At 37.3% G+C, this 15,168-nt stretch overlaps 1 protein-coding gene and 1 long non-coding RNA gene across 2 annotated transcripts; both read left to right on the top strand.

The window, feature by feature from the left end:
* The first annotated feature begins 2,716 nt into the window (after positions 1 to 2,716).
* Positions 2,717 to 4,127, top strand: LOC127148583 (uncharacterized). The gene is made up of 3 exons (XR_007819685.1): positions 2,717 to 3,066; positions 3,457 to 3,629; positions 3,866 to 4,127. It is a non-coding gene; the product is annotated as an uncharacterized LOC127148583 (long non-coding RNA).
* A 7,155-nt stretch (positions 4,128 to 11,282) lies between these two features.
* On the top strand, positions 11,283 to 11,920 carry LOC103496646 (pectinesterase inhibitor-like). The gene is made up of 2 exons (XM_051082890.1): positions 11,283 to 11,764; positions 11,917 to 11,920. Exons 1-2 carry the CDS (start codon positions 11,283 to 11,285, stop codon positions 11,918 to 11,920), a joined length of 486 nt encoding a protein of 161 aa, XP_050938847.1.
* The last annotated feature ends 3,248 nt before the right edge of the window (positions 11,921 to 15,168 follow it).

Genomic DNA, 15,168 nt, shown 5'->3' with positions numbered 1-15,168 from the left:
ACCATCTGTCCAAAAACCTCAAACCCACCATTTTGTTCAAGTGTGTTGAAATCTGCAGGCACTACAAATATAAAAGGTTTGGCTGTATACACCTTAAACCTCGCCCACACAAATGCTAAAAAATCTTTGACCCTAGCCAACTCACTGGCAAAACCCACCACCAATCCTCAACTTAAGCAACGATATTCGTCTTGTGCTGAGAGCTAAGATGGAGCTGTTGGTGATATTCAAAATACCCAAAAGGACTTGGCCATTGGTGACTTTAATGGTGTCAATATTGTAACTTCTGGTGCCATGACAGAGATTGACGACTGTCAGGAAAGTTTGTGCAGCCACCAAAGGATACGTCGTTGCTTTTGAAGAATGGCAAGACTCTAAAAGACATATGTAGTATTATTTTGGTTATGTCCAATCTTCTTTGAGGGCTGTGTACTTTTGAGATTTTTATCAAAGAATAATATGAAGTTTCATTTTTAAAATTTTAACATCACAATGTGATCGATGTGATTGGAATTGATTATTTTTGTTAATTTTTAGATGATAAAAAAATCAAGTAATAGATAATTCTAACAAATTAAAATAATTAGATAAAAAATCAGATTTAAAAAACAATATTCCTAATAGACTTGTATTAATAGATAATTGCAGCAGATAGAAAAATTACTGAACTTTAATATATTTGATAAATAAAAATTTTCACTTAGAAATTCCCAATAGAAAATTTATTTTTGGATTTGGTGCTTAGACAATACGTAAACACTAATAAGCCGAAGTTGTAGCTATGAAATTGGAGATTTATCACCAAAATAAGATTTTGAATTTCATAAAGATACAGAAGCGAACTTCTAAAATTGAATAATATGTCCAAAGCTAAACATGATGATTTCTACCACTAAATTCTTTTAAAGATTAGATGTAATTTATGGATATAGAAGGTTTGTAAAATCATTAATATTTGGAAGTTAAATAAAAACATTATTTCATAATTGAAGTTGTGGATCTAGTCCACGACTCCGATCAATTTTTCCACTGTCATGTGTCTTTTGATCATGTGTAATTATATTTATATTCCATAAATAGTAACGTAGAATGTGAGTTTTCTTAATTTACTAACAAATTATTTTTTGGTAACTTTTTCTTCTGTCAAACTTAAATTTTGGGTAATTATATATATAATTATCATATTTACTTTCTCATGACCTAAAATAATTTACCATAGTTAATTATATTTGTTTCGTAAATAATAACATCAAATGTGGGTTTTTCATAATTTACTCGTAACAAATTATTTTTATAACCTTTTCTTTTGCTAAACTTAAAATTTGGCTAAATAAGAAGCAAAATCCATTAGTTCAATCTTTTTTATTTTAAAATATGTACTCAACTAATTTAAAATTACAATCTTAAAAAAAATATTTACATCTAATTTAAAATTCAAAATTTCAATCAAATTATAGGACAAGGATCAGGTTACATTAAAAACTTATAATTTTTATTTTTATTACATTTCTAATTTATAAACTTCGTTTTTCCATGATTATTAAGTAAAGTATGTAACGCCCCAAAATTTAGGAATTTAATTTTATTATGTTAAGTATAATTTTGAGATTTTGGTTGTTATTTAAATGTTGAAGATTCTACCTTATGGAGATTTGTTTCTATTCCATAATTGAAAATATCAAATTTTTAAGTTGGAATTTATGTTTGTTTTGGTTATATATGTTTGGGGGTATTTTGGACTTAAGAACTTAACAATTTTATTGTGAGAATAATATAATGACTTATGAAATTTTGATAAGATAAAGATGATTGGTTGGTTGAGGAGAGAGATTATGTGAGTTAATTGGGAAAAGATAAAAAGAAGATAAAAGGGAGATTTGGTGAGATTTAAATGAGGAGGGAGAAAATTTGTTTGTTTTTAAATAAAATAAGGAAAAGGAAAGAGAAAATAATATTGGTTTATTAATTGTGTTTAAATAGGCATTGGGACCCGTGCACAAAGGAAACCCAATTTTTTTTTTTAGAAACCCTAAACGCCGCCGCCACTCCACCGCCGCCATCGACCGCCACACCCTTCCTCTTGTCATCATAGTTGGGATTACTAAGCTAAAAGAAGAAAAAAAAAGAAAAAGAAAAGAAAAGAAAGGAGGTGGAATTGGACAGCAAGCCCACCACCGCAAGCCCATTTATTTTTTCATCCCAATTTCATTTCTTTCCTCCATCATTTTCCATCCAAACTTTCAGAGCACTTTGAGAAGAGAGTGAAGGAAGAAGAAGAAGAATTTCGTGGTTTGAGGTTGAAGAAGATAGGAAAAAGTTCATGCAAAGCCAGCCATTGCAGAATCTGGGTGCAACTGTTAACCTCTGATTGTTTTGTTCGGTTTGAGCTATCTAGAAGGAGCTAAGAGGTGAGGTTTGATTTTCTTGAACGTTAGTTCATTTTTCAACAAATTTCATGAAGGAATCTTGAGCTGAATAGTTTGAGAAGTTAATGATTTTTGAAATGGAAAACAGAGCACAGGATTTTCGAGCAAACCAGGAGGATTTCAGGTATTCTCTGATGCTTTGAGTATTCTGGAAGTGCACAAGTTGAATCAGAAGCTCTATTTGGTACAGTTAGAAAGCTTATTCAATATCCTACAACTTTCATGAAGATTTTGTGAGCCAAAAATGACTTTAAGTGGGTTTAATTACAGGAGATAGATAAGGAGTGGTAGAGAACCTCGAATTCTGTATTGTCTGTGTTCGGAGCTGTTCTGGACGAATTGGTTGAGAATCTCGTTTTCATTTCTTCAGATAAGTTGTATAGTGTTCGAAAATGAATATTTGTATGTGTATTTCATTAATTTTGGTTATTTTTTGAGGAAGTTATGGGTGTTGGAAGTTAGGATATTGAATTTGGAAAATCTGGAAATGTGGGTTGTAATGTGATTCTTAATCTAATTGTTTAGAAATTCATGAGCATGGAAGGACAAAACCTATCTATGATTCTAATGCTCGGTTTTGGTTGTTGACAGACCAAGAGGAAATAGGCTGAGTCTACAAACCGGGGAACTGGATAAAACTGTGAGTGACAAAACAATTTCTAAAATGTTATTAAACAGTTGTTCGTAATTACATGTTTTACATGTTTTTCTATGAATGATACATGTTTTTGTGAACGGTTTCAAACATGAGTTTTGAACTTAGATTTTCTAATGAGGGTTATATTCAAGCACGTGGCTAATGGCTTAATGAAAAGTAGTTGAAATGATATCTTTTAAAGTAAAGCATGTGTTAGCAAATATTGTATAATGATTTAAAGTTTTTCACGAGCAAATTGAATAAACTTGAGTTTTACAAAAGATAACGATAAACAGGCATGTTTAAATGTTTTCATGTGACTTCGCGGAGCTTTCCATTGATTACGTGACTGAGATATTGAGCCTGAGGCTATATGGTACCGTGTGCACACAGGTTATATTTCTGTTGTCGACGTTGAGTGTACTCCGTGACAACGATGCTGTCGTGAGTGCTGGACGGGCCCCACTACGACAAAGATGATGGGAGTGTCGGCGGGCCCTACTACATCGTAGGACTAGTAAACGTTGGTTGTACTGGACGTGCCCTACACCACGTAGATCGGTCATGTTAGTTAAAACGTTTGATGTACTTGTTATGCTTTGTAAGATTTTTTTTTTATGATGAACTTGGAAGATATTTTAGAAAGCCTTATTTATTACACGTTTATGTTAAATGCTTTGTTTGAACATATTTATACGTCTAAAGGTTTATCCATGTTTCAACGTCCGTATTTAGAGTTTTAAATTTAGTCACTCACTGGGCCTCGTAGCTCATTCTTTTCAAAATGTTTCCCACTTTTCAGGTAGAGATTGAGCTCCAGGTGCCTGATACACTGCCGACGTCTGCTGAAAGTTCCAAATCAAACTCCAGTACATGGTTGGAGTTGTATTTTGAGTCTTTTCATGTTGAAATGTTTTTTAAGGTTTAAATAATATCGTCCTGGAGGTCGTGGTCATAAAACTCTAGTTGTATAGGTTTTGGTCGTGATGTTTATATTAGGTTATTTTACAAACCAAGTGATGTCAGGGCTGCATCTTATGTATGTTGGGAAGGTTTTCGTGGTTTCCTCTGTGTGGTGCTCCATGTTGAATATTCTTTATCTAAGATTGGTATGTTTATCGGGCTTAACGTTCAATAGGGTTAGCAGGGATCGTTAGAGGTGATGATGTCTGTTGGCTTCACGCCCTCTTTCGGGCTAAGACAGTAGGTGGTTCGGGAGGGGATGTGACACTTCTTGTACATGAAATGCCTTGATGACCATAAAGTTCAATGGCGGTTTTCTTCTTGGAGGATAAAGGCACCGCGTGTTGGGAGACTGTCGAGAGGATGCTGGGTGGAGATGTCAGTAAGATAACCTAGGAGCAGTTCAAGGAGAGCTTCTATGCTAAGTTCTTTTATGCCAACGTGAAGTACGCGAAGCAGCAAGAGTTCTTGAACTTGGGGCAAGGCGACATGACGGTGGAGCAGTATGATGCTGAGTTTGACATGCTTTCCCGTTTTGCCCCTGACGTTGTAAAGGATGAAGACGCCAGGACCAAGAAGTTCGTCAGAGGTCTCAGACTAGATCTCCAGGGTATCGTGCGAGCCCTCAGACCAACTACCCATGCTTATGCTTTACGCCTGGCACTAGACTTGAGTTTGCATGAGAGAGCTGATCCGTCTAAGGCTGCCGATAGGGGGTCAGCCCTTGGTCAGAAGAGGAAGGTTGAGTCGCAGCCTGACTTGACACCGTAGCAAAATCTAAGGTCAGGAGGTATCTTCCAGCGGCATCGTCAGGAGCTTGCAGCAGCCAGGAGAACCTTGAAAAAGCTACCCGTTTGTCCTAGCTGTGGGAGAGTTCATGGAGGTTGTTTCTTGGTCGGGAGTTGAGTTGGCTTCAGGTGCAGGCAACTAGGACATACCGCTGACGCTTGTCCTCGAAAACTCATTGAGACTACCCCGCATCAGCCTCCTGCTTCCCAGCAGGGAAGAGATTTTGCCACTACTCATCAGGAGGCCAAGCGAGCTGGTACAGTGGTGACAAGTACGCTCCCAATCTTGGGGCACTATGCTTTTGTGCTATTTGACTCGGGTCATCCAATTTGTTCATATCCTCTGTGTTTGTTCAGCATGTTGGTTTAGAGGTAGAACCGTTGAGTGGTGTTTTGTCTGTTTCTACTCCATCTGGGAAGGTTTTGTTGTCTAAAGATAAGATAAAGACATGTAAAATAGAGATAGCAAACCAGATGTTAGATGTGAATTTACTAGTGTTAGACATGCAGAATTTTAACGTAATCCTAGGCATGGATTGACTGTCTGCTAACCATGCAAGTATAGACTGTTTCCGTAAGGAAGTCGTTTTTAACCCTCCATCTAGGACTAGTTTCAAATTTAAGAGGGCAGGAATCGTATGTATACCCAAGGTCATCTCAGCTATGAAGACTACTAAACTAATCAGCCATGGTACCTGGAGCATCTTAGCAAGCGTATTAGATACCAGAGAACCAGAAGTCCCCTTGTCCTCTGAACCAGTGGTAAAGGAGTACCCTGATGTATTCCCTGATGAGCTTCCAGAACTTCCACGTTCAGGAAGATAGACTTCGCCATCGAGTTAGAGCCAGGCACTGCTCCAATCTCGAGGGCCCTTTACAGAATGGCTCCAGCTGAGCTAAAGGAGCTGAAGGTGCAGTTGCAGAAGTTACTAGACAAGGGTTTCAGTCGACCCAGTGTGTCACCTTGGGGAGCACCAGTGTTGTTCATGAAGAAGAAGGATGGGTCAATGCGCCTTTGCATTGACTACAGAGAGCTGAAAGAGAGAAGCAAGGCGTCGACTGGGTTCCATCAGCGTGCAGACGTCTTCCGACGATTCGAGCTTGGTGATGGCGTTGGTGTGAAGGAAAGATAGACGTAGATGAGGCAACGGAAGAGATTTTTGAATGGAAGGGGGAAAGTCGTCGGTCTCTCTCTCTAGAAGAATGAAGAAGAAGAAGAAGAAGAAGAAGAAGAAGAAAAACCTTTTCTTTCCTTCTTTCTTTTTCTTTTTTTTTTTACTTAATAATAAAAGATCTTAAGAAAAGACCTTTATGCCCCTTTCTTTAAATTAACCTTAGCCTTTTCTCCCTTAGTTTTCTTCTTTCAACATTCAAATTTCTAAGTCTTATCCCAAAACTAAAATTGTTCCAATTTCCTTATTAAAACAAATAGACTTCAATTACTTGGCAATTAAATTTAACTTGTTTTTCACAACTAAGGAAATATTAATATAAAAGGAGTACGGAAATGGTGTTTACAACCGAAGACCAGTTATGTTCCTCCGGGATCAAATGTTGCACGTGTTCGGGAATGTGCCAGTTCTTGGGTACCACATTTCAGGACTCTAATGGGAAGTTAACAGACACCTAGCGGGACTAGTAGTTCCCTTACTGAGTATATGTTTATACTCACTCCTTCTATGTTTAGTATTTCAGGCGAAGGTAAAGGTAGAGGAAAGCTGGCAAGCGACAGAGAAGGATCCGTGACATGCCATATGGGAACTCAATTTTGCTTCTGCGTCTATGTCTCAGTGTTTCAGTATTCTGTTTTTAATAAAAATTTAGTCTTCCCTCGTTTCAAAAAGTGCCTCTTGTCATTTTTTCTTTTTAGTAATGACCTCAACTTAGTATAAAAAGTTGGGTCGTTACAGAAGCTAAGTCCACGTTTTGTAGGGACATTTGAGATACTGGAGCGGATTGGCCCTGTAGCTTACCGTTTGGCGTTGCCCCATAATTTTCTGCAGTACATGATGTATTCCATGTCTCCATGCTGAGGAAGTATGTCGTAGACCCGACGCATGTATTTGACTTCGAGCCATTGCAAATTAATGAGAACTTGAGCCAAAAGGAGTAACCTGTTGAGATTTTGGCAAAGGAGGTCAAGATGCTCCGTAGTCGAGGAATTTCACTGGTCAAAGTTCTTTGGCGAAACCACGGAGTGGAAGAGACCACTTGGGAGAGAGAAGATTACATGAAAGCTCAGTACCCGGAGCTGTTCGAGGATTAAACTTTCAAGGACGAAAGTTTTTTAAAGGAGGGAAGATTGCAATGCCCCAAAAATTTATTAATTTAATTTTATTATCTTAAGTATAATTTTGAGATTTTGGGTGTTATTTAAATGTTGAAGATTCTAACTTATGAAGATTTGGTTCTATTGGATAATTGAAAAATATCAAATTTTTGTTAAGTTGGAATTTATGTTTGTTTTGGTTATATATGTTTGGGGGTATTTTGGACTTAAGAACATAACAATTGTATTGTGAGAATAATATAATGACTTATGAAAATTTGATAAAATAAAGATGATTGGTTGGTTGAGGATAGAGATTATGTGAGTTATTTGGGAAAAGATAAAAAGAAGGGAAAATGGAGATTTGGTGAGATTTAAATGAGGAGGGAGAAGATTTGTTTGTTTTGAAATAAAATAAGGAAAAGGAAAGAGAAAATAATATTGGTTTATAAATTATGTTTAAATAGGCATCGGGACCTGTGCACAAAGAAAACCCAATTTTTTTTAGAAACCCTAAACGCTGCCGCCATTCCACTGCCGTCGTTGGCCGTCGCAGCCTTCCTCATACCCTCCTCCATTCGTCATCTGAGCTGGTTTCATCGTCGCCTACACTGCACTATCATTGTCGTCGACCCGCAGCCTGTCATACGCCATCGAGTTTCAGCCCATCGGTTTCAGCCGGTTCATTCCCGCGCCAGCCGTCACGCGTGGATCAGAGCTGCGTCTTCAAGCCGTTCACGTAGAGCCTCGCCGCATCGTCTCGCCGAGGAGTAGCTGCTGACGAACAACTAGCTGTCGTCGTTGTCAAATGTCAGCCGATAGCCGCGTCTCTGCAAACCGAAACCCTACCCACGTCTCTTCTCCGTAACCCAAGCCGCAAGCGCTTTCGACCCAGACAGCCGAACTTGACTCGTGTCTCTTCTCCACAAACCGAACCCGCACCCGCGCCTACACCTAAGCCTGCTCCAGCCACCCACGTGAGTTGCGCGTGCCTTACCCGAGTCGCATTCCTGCGCCAGTCGTCTAACCCGAGCCGCTTCACAGGCATAGCCGAGCCACCCCTGTTTTCTTAACCGTTTGAGCCACTTACTTATTTTGGTCAATTGGGGGATTGAACCGAAGATTTTCCCAAACCAAGGCTAAATCAGAATCATTCTTCAACTATGGGAATTGACTATTGAGGAGTTTGATCGTGACTGTTAGGAAAATTCATCTGTGAGCTAATCTCCAGGTAAGAGATTCTACTACTAGACCTACGAATGGAATTAAGGGGTCGCATGTATTTTTAGTTGTGCATATTGATAACTAGATTGCATAACGACATGGCAAATTAATGATGATATGATATGACATGGCGATATGATATGACATGATGTTATGACATGACTTGATGATGTGATGATGATTTGTTACGTGCATGTTATGATTAGGGTGTATGTTAGCTTATCCTATTAGAGTCGTACCTGCATGGTTGTCCTTTGGGATCACCACGTTTTTAGGACTGTGCAGTCCGATGGGACCGCCAGTCTGGCGTTCCTTGGACCGCCAATCATTGACATAGACATGATTCGAGTGGTTCGACGGGACCGCTCGCAGCTCGATTGTCTTAGTGTTTCCTTCGGGTACACTACAGACCAGATTGTCCTAGGCGTTCCTTTGGGATCGCCGAAGACCAGTTATGTTCCTTCGGGATCACATGTTGCACGTGTTTGGGAATGTGCCAGTTCTTGGGTACCACTTTCAGGACTCTAATAGGAAGTTAACAGGCACTTAGCGGGACAAGCAGTGGGTCCTTTACTGAGTATTTTATACTCACTCTTTCCATTTTTATTTTTCAGGCAGAGGTAGAGGTAAGAGCAAAGGCAAGCTGGCGAGGTTCAGATTTTCATGTTTGCATTTTATTTTATCTTTATTTGTTATTTTATTTCTTTAAAATTAGATAGGGCCCGAGTTAGGATTTTATTTTTATATTTATCTCTAATCACATTTGTTTATGCTTTTAAATGAAAATTTTGAGGTTTTGTTTTATTTTTATCCGAACTTTACAAATGTTATTTATCTTTTAAATTAGTAATTGCTTCAACTTAGTATAAGGAGTTGGGTCGTTACAAAGTATCTTTTCTGAATGGCTCCTGCTACAATAACTTTTTTGTCTCAACAAAATCCATCTGCAACTCGACTACACTTGGAGTTTGGCCATCCTTCAACTGAGAGTGCATTGAAGTTTGACTAACACTTGGTAATAAACCAAGTCAACTGCAGCCGTCGTTCACTAGATCTATGTCATCAGAACTCATTGAAGGCTACTCTCTTCACCTAACTCCTTCGGTCCAATTCAATAGCAGTTACAAACTTTCCTTTTTAAGTAGTAGCTGCCTCCCAAAAAAGGTACCTCTCAACTTTTTACTCTTTCTCTCTTTTTACTCCTTTTATACCCATGGCTTTTATCGAACAACTACCCAAGAGTTCATACTATCTTTGGATAGTAAAACAAGCTTCATCTGAATGTGGCTGACTGAGGTATGTCAACACAAGTCCTTTTTCGTGGACATCACACCTGACACGTTGGACTGGGTTCGAAACTGCTTCAAAGCCTTGCTGGATACTTCAACAACAAAACATTTCTTCACTGAAAGATGACAAGAAGACAACTGCATGTGGTTGAGAAAGACAAAAAATAAAAGTAAAACTGCCATTACAGTAGAAATATTCAGAATCGACAACAAAGGAAGGAAATGCAGCATTTTACATCTAATTTAAAATTTAAATTTCAATCAAATTGTAGGACAAGGATCACGTTACATTAAACTTACAATTTTTATTTTTATTTCATTTCTAATTTATAAACTTCGTTTTTTCATTTGCGACAACATATTTTTTAAGAAATATAGCAATGTTTTGGGTCACAAAAACTTGAATTTCATTAAAAAATTTATAAAATTTCTATTTAATGGGTGCATTTTAAACTATTTATAAAAAATAGAGATTAAAATTGTAACCTTTGAAATAAGCTATACATTTTTTAAACAAATAACAAAGTTTTGACTTTTCTTCTAATGGTTAAATTGGTGCATCTACTTTCTAATTTTAAATAATAATAATAACAATAATAATAATTATTATTATTATCATTATTATTCTTATTATTATTATTATTATAATAATAATAAATGTTCGGAAGTCCAAAATCGGATACAATTTTCTCTCATCTTTTAAATTTCTTTTCATACTACCATTTTGTCCTTATTAAAAAAAATCACCCTTTACTAGATAGAAGAATTTCTTTCCTTTTCTCAGATGATCAGAGAATATTAAAATAAAATTTGTTACGTTACCTAATTTAAAAAGTTGATGGTAACTAAAATAACACTAAATATTGTATAATATTTATTTATTATATGCTAAAGAAATCTATATTTAAAAAATAATTTGAATTTAGAGATTTCACATGAATTCATGCACGTGTTCTTGAACTAATTTAATTGAAAAAGATTGAAACAATAGTTACATATTATCTTTTCCTCAAACGAAATGTAAGCAACAAAACATTTCCAAAACCAAATATGCATTTTAATGATTATAGAACCAAAAGTCATATTACGATGTTTAAACGAAATTATTAAGAAAATCAATACATTTGAACATCTTTGTCCCTTGAATTTAAAACTTTAACTTTTTCTTATGTTTCATTATTTTAGAAAACATGTCACATCTAAATTTCATTCATTAAATAAAATCCAAAATAGTCTTGAATAGGTTAGACTCAATTCTTACATTTTATCTCCAGAGATGACGATACTTGATTTCTTAACCATTTTATTGCTTTATAACTTGATGGGTATACTTACACTTTACACCAAGTTTTTGGCATCATACATGGTGAGAAAATTCAAATTTTAACATCTACTTAGTTGTATCTTTTAAATAAACAAATTAATAAATAAAACCAATCATAGTTGTAATTATGTCAAGAAAATTGACAATGTGATTGTTCATGAATTGATTTTTGTTAACTTGTTGAAGATAAAACCTACAAACAAAAGGTTAAAATAGGTTGTTTAATTATGTAACTAACAACCTTCCTTTCTCCTCCCATAAGGAAAAAACCGTTTCTCTAAATTTCATCCATATATATATGTATTGACCAAATGACCCACATCAACGAGGACACAATATTAGGAAAGAACAAAGAAAATAAAATGGCCAATAACTCTTGTCTCATTATTGTCTCTCTCATTGGAGTTATTTTGTTCACTATCATTTCAAATGTGGCATCATCTAACGACGTCGTTTTCACCATTTGTCCAAAAACTTCAAACCCGCCATTTTGTTCAAGTATGTTGAAATCTGCAGGCACTACAGATTTAAAAGGCTTGGTTGTATACACCTTAAACCTTGCCCATAGAAATGCTCGCAAATCTTTGACCTTAGCCAAGTTACTTGCAACAACCACCACAAATCCTCAACTTAAGCAACGATATTCGTCTTGTGCTGAGAGCTATGATGGAGCTGTTGGTGATATTGAAAATGCCCAAAAGGACTTGGCCATTGGTGACTTTAATGGTGTCAATATTGTAACTTCTAGTGCCATGACAGAGATTGACGACTGTCATGATAAGTTCGTGCAACCGCCAAAGGATACGTCGTTGCTTTTGAAGAATGGCAAGACTCTAAAAGACATGTGCAACATTATTTTGGTTATATCCAATCTTCTTTGAGGACTGTGTACTTTTGAGATTTTTATCAAAGAATAATATGAAGTTTAATTTTCAAAATATTAACATCACAATGTGATTGGTGTGATTGGAATTGATTATTTTGGTTAATTTTTAGATGATAAAAAAATCAAGTAATAGATAATTCTAACAAATTAAAATAATTAAATGAAAAATTAGATTTAAAATACAATATTCCTAATAGACTTGTATTAATAGATAATTGCAGCAGATAGAAAAATTACTGAACTTTAATATATTTGATAAATAAAAATTTTCACTTAGAAATTCCCAATAGAAAATTTATTTTCGGATTTAGTGCTTAGATAATACGTAAACACTAATAAATCGATGTTGTAGCAAGCTTGATCTGAATGTGGCTGTAGCGCCCCAAATTTCAAGGTAAGTTTTAACATTTTTTTATGTTAATTTTCGAGATTTAAAAATTTTTGGGTTTAAATTTGGTTTTGTTTAGAAGAGAAAAGAAAAAGAAAATGAAGGGTATAAGTTTTTAATAATATAATATTATATAAAATAATATAATAATAATATAATAATAATATAATTTAATTTAAATATACATATATATATATATATATATATATATATTATTTATTTTTTTAAACCCTAAAGAAAAGGGGTTACCGGCGCCGCCAGCCCCCCCTGTGGCTTCTTCTTCTTCTTCTTCTTCTTCTTCATCTCCTTCACTCAATAGCCGACCGTGCTGCCTCCTCCAATCTTCTTCTTTTTCTCTTTTGTCCAGCCGCACCTCGCATCCAAGCCTTCTTCCCCACCTTCAACCAAGCGTTGTCGTCCTCAGCCGTGTCCCCTCTCCATCGTTGACGTCGGGCGAAACAAAGGGTAGCAGCCACCATCTCTGCGCTTCCCATCTTCCGCTCGCAAACGGTCAGCCGCCAACGAGTCCTCTAAACCGGTCATCCAATCGTTTGCAAGCACCTCCATCTTCGACGCTGTCTCTCTCCGTCTTGTGTACCCGGGTGGCCGCCGGCCGCTTCTGCCCTTAGTTGAGCGAGCCATCCCCCTATTCCGTTGTGTCATCGTCAGTCGTCCGCGAAACGCCACCACCAACGCAACCTTAAGAGCCAACCTCTGCCCTCCTACAAGCCGAGCCAAGCCGGTCAAGTCGAGCCATACCCGGGTCGTGAATCCAAGCTGAGCCGCGAGTCGAGCCGAACTAAGTCGTAAGCCAAACCCAATCGAGCCACGAGCCGAGCCGAGCCTAGTCGAGCTGCCTCCCAAGCGAAGTCGACTTTCCAAGCCAATCTCCTTGTTCAACGAACCACTTAAGCCATTTCCTTCCTCATTGAGTCCCGGTGAGTTTTGGCAAGGACAACGTAAGAAATTCCTAACGATTTCTATAGTCTGTGCGGGTTTAAATATCAGATTATAATGTTGGACTTATTTGTTGGGTTAACTATTGATCCCTGAAGTTGTTAGAGAGGTGACGCTCGAGTTTTGGGGTTTTACGGCAAACGCAGTGGGAGCCAACTCTCCTCTACTTGGGTAAGTCGGTAGATGTTGCTTTGGAACATTTTGTAACACTTATATACATTCTTGACTGATTAAAGGTGACGTGATCTTTAGTTGTAGCCTATGTACTTATATACGTTAATGAGTTGTTCTACTGATGGGTACTGATGCCCTGATGTTCTGTGTATTGTGGTTATCTTGAGGGGCTATGCTGTTAACTGGAACAGTAATGTCGATGGATTATGAAAATCTTAATGTTATGTAAAGTTGAAGTCTGTTATCAGGATACTTGTTACGGAGTTATGTCATGGAGGGACTAAGAATTCGAAAACCTCATGTGTAGATTGTGTATTCGTTGTTGAACTGTGTTGTAGACTGAATACGACTGTTATGCATAATATGGACGTTATGCATAACATAGATTACCTGTAGATGTGCTAGAGTTTGAACTAAGACGAAGTATCGTCAGGTGAATTTACAACATGATGATTTGACTAGTTGACTGGATTTGAGGAAATGTCACAATGACGTGTGAATTAGATCTACACATAGTGACTGAGGAGACAGTTGATTAAACCTAAACTGTCTGACTGGCTAAGCTTATAACTGAACCATTAACTTGAACATTACTGTGATGTGACTATTGTAGACGGTTTACTATGGACTGAGGGGTAACGGTTAGCTTTATCTATGGGGTAGCGTACCTTACAGGCACAGTGTCCTTTGGGATTTCTTGACTGATATGCGTATCCTTTGGGATCACTCGACTGATATATGCATCCTTCGGGATCACGAGATTCATATGTGCATCCTTCGGGATCACTAGACTGATATGTGCATCCGACGGGATCACTAGACTGATTGATGTATGCGTTTTACGGAACCACTAGACTTTTTATGTAGGGTTCCCCTTAATAGGAAGCTAACTGTTATTACCCTAACGAGCCCAGTAGTGGGTCCCTTACTGGGTATATTTTTATACTCATCCTTTTTCTCTTTAACTTTTCAGGTAAGGGTATGACGAGAGTCAGACCGACGAGGGACAAGAAGGATGCGTGAAGGCCATATGGACGCGTTTAGTTTCTTTATGCTTCCGCTGACATATTTGTTAATTTCTATTTCTTTTGAGTATTGAAGGGAGTCATGGTTAGAACATTTGATTGGTTGTTTTGTTTTGATGGTTTTGTGAACTATATTTTAGAACTTTTGGAAACGTGATTTAAAATATGGCAAGAAAATTAACATAGAAATATTCCTGAATATTCAAATGCAAGTGAGAATCCCAACTACCTGGGAATTCTAATGCGCAAGCTCGCAACATATCCTCTAAAACTTGGTTCAGACGCTCAGTCTGACCATCAGTTTGTGGGTGAAAAGTTGTACCAAAGTCTAACCTCGTGCCCATAGCAGCCTGTAAACCCTTCCAGAACTTGGAAGTGAAACGGGCATCTCTATCAGAAACAATCGACATCGGCACTCCATGTAGTCTCACTATCTCAGACATGTACAACTGTGCCTACTTACTAGCAGTATAAGTGGATTTTCCCGGAATGAAGTGTGCTGACCTTAAAAGCCTGTCACCCAAATCACAATAAAACCCCTCGGAGTTCTATGTAGTCCTGTAATGATATCCATGGACGCATTTTTTCACATCCATTTTGGTACGCTCAAGGGTTGTAATAAACCTACTGGTTTCTGCCTTGGTGTTGTAATCTGCTGGCACACCAAGCATTTACTAACAAATTCTGCCACCTCCTTCTTCATATTACGCCACCAGTAAACTCGTTTCAGGTCCTGATACATCTTTGTATTACCTGGGTGCATGAAAAATGGGGAACTATGAGCCTCAGTCAATAATTCTGTTTTAACCGCACAGTCT

Source organism: Cucumis melo, chromosome 3 (genome assembly GCF_025177605.1).
Source record: "Cucumis melo cultivar AY chromosome 3, USDA_Cmelo_AY_1.0, whole genome shotgun sequence".
Taxonomy (NCBI): domain Eukaryota; kingdom Viridiplantae; phylum Streptophyta; class Magnoliopsida; order Cucurbitales; family Cucurbitaceae; genus Cucumis; species Cucumis melo.
The sequence above is the reverse complement of the archived record's forward strand: the minus strand, read 5'-3'. Positions and strand labels throughout refer to the sequence as shown.

What these genes read in the sequence shown, in the direction of transcription:
- LOC103496646 (XM_051082890.1), top strand. Translation starts at nt 11,283, where the DNA reads ATGGCCAATAACTCTTGTCTCATTATTGTCTCTCTCATTGGAGTTATT.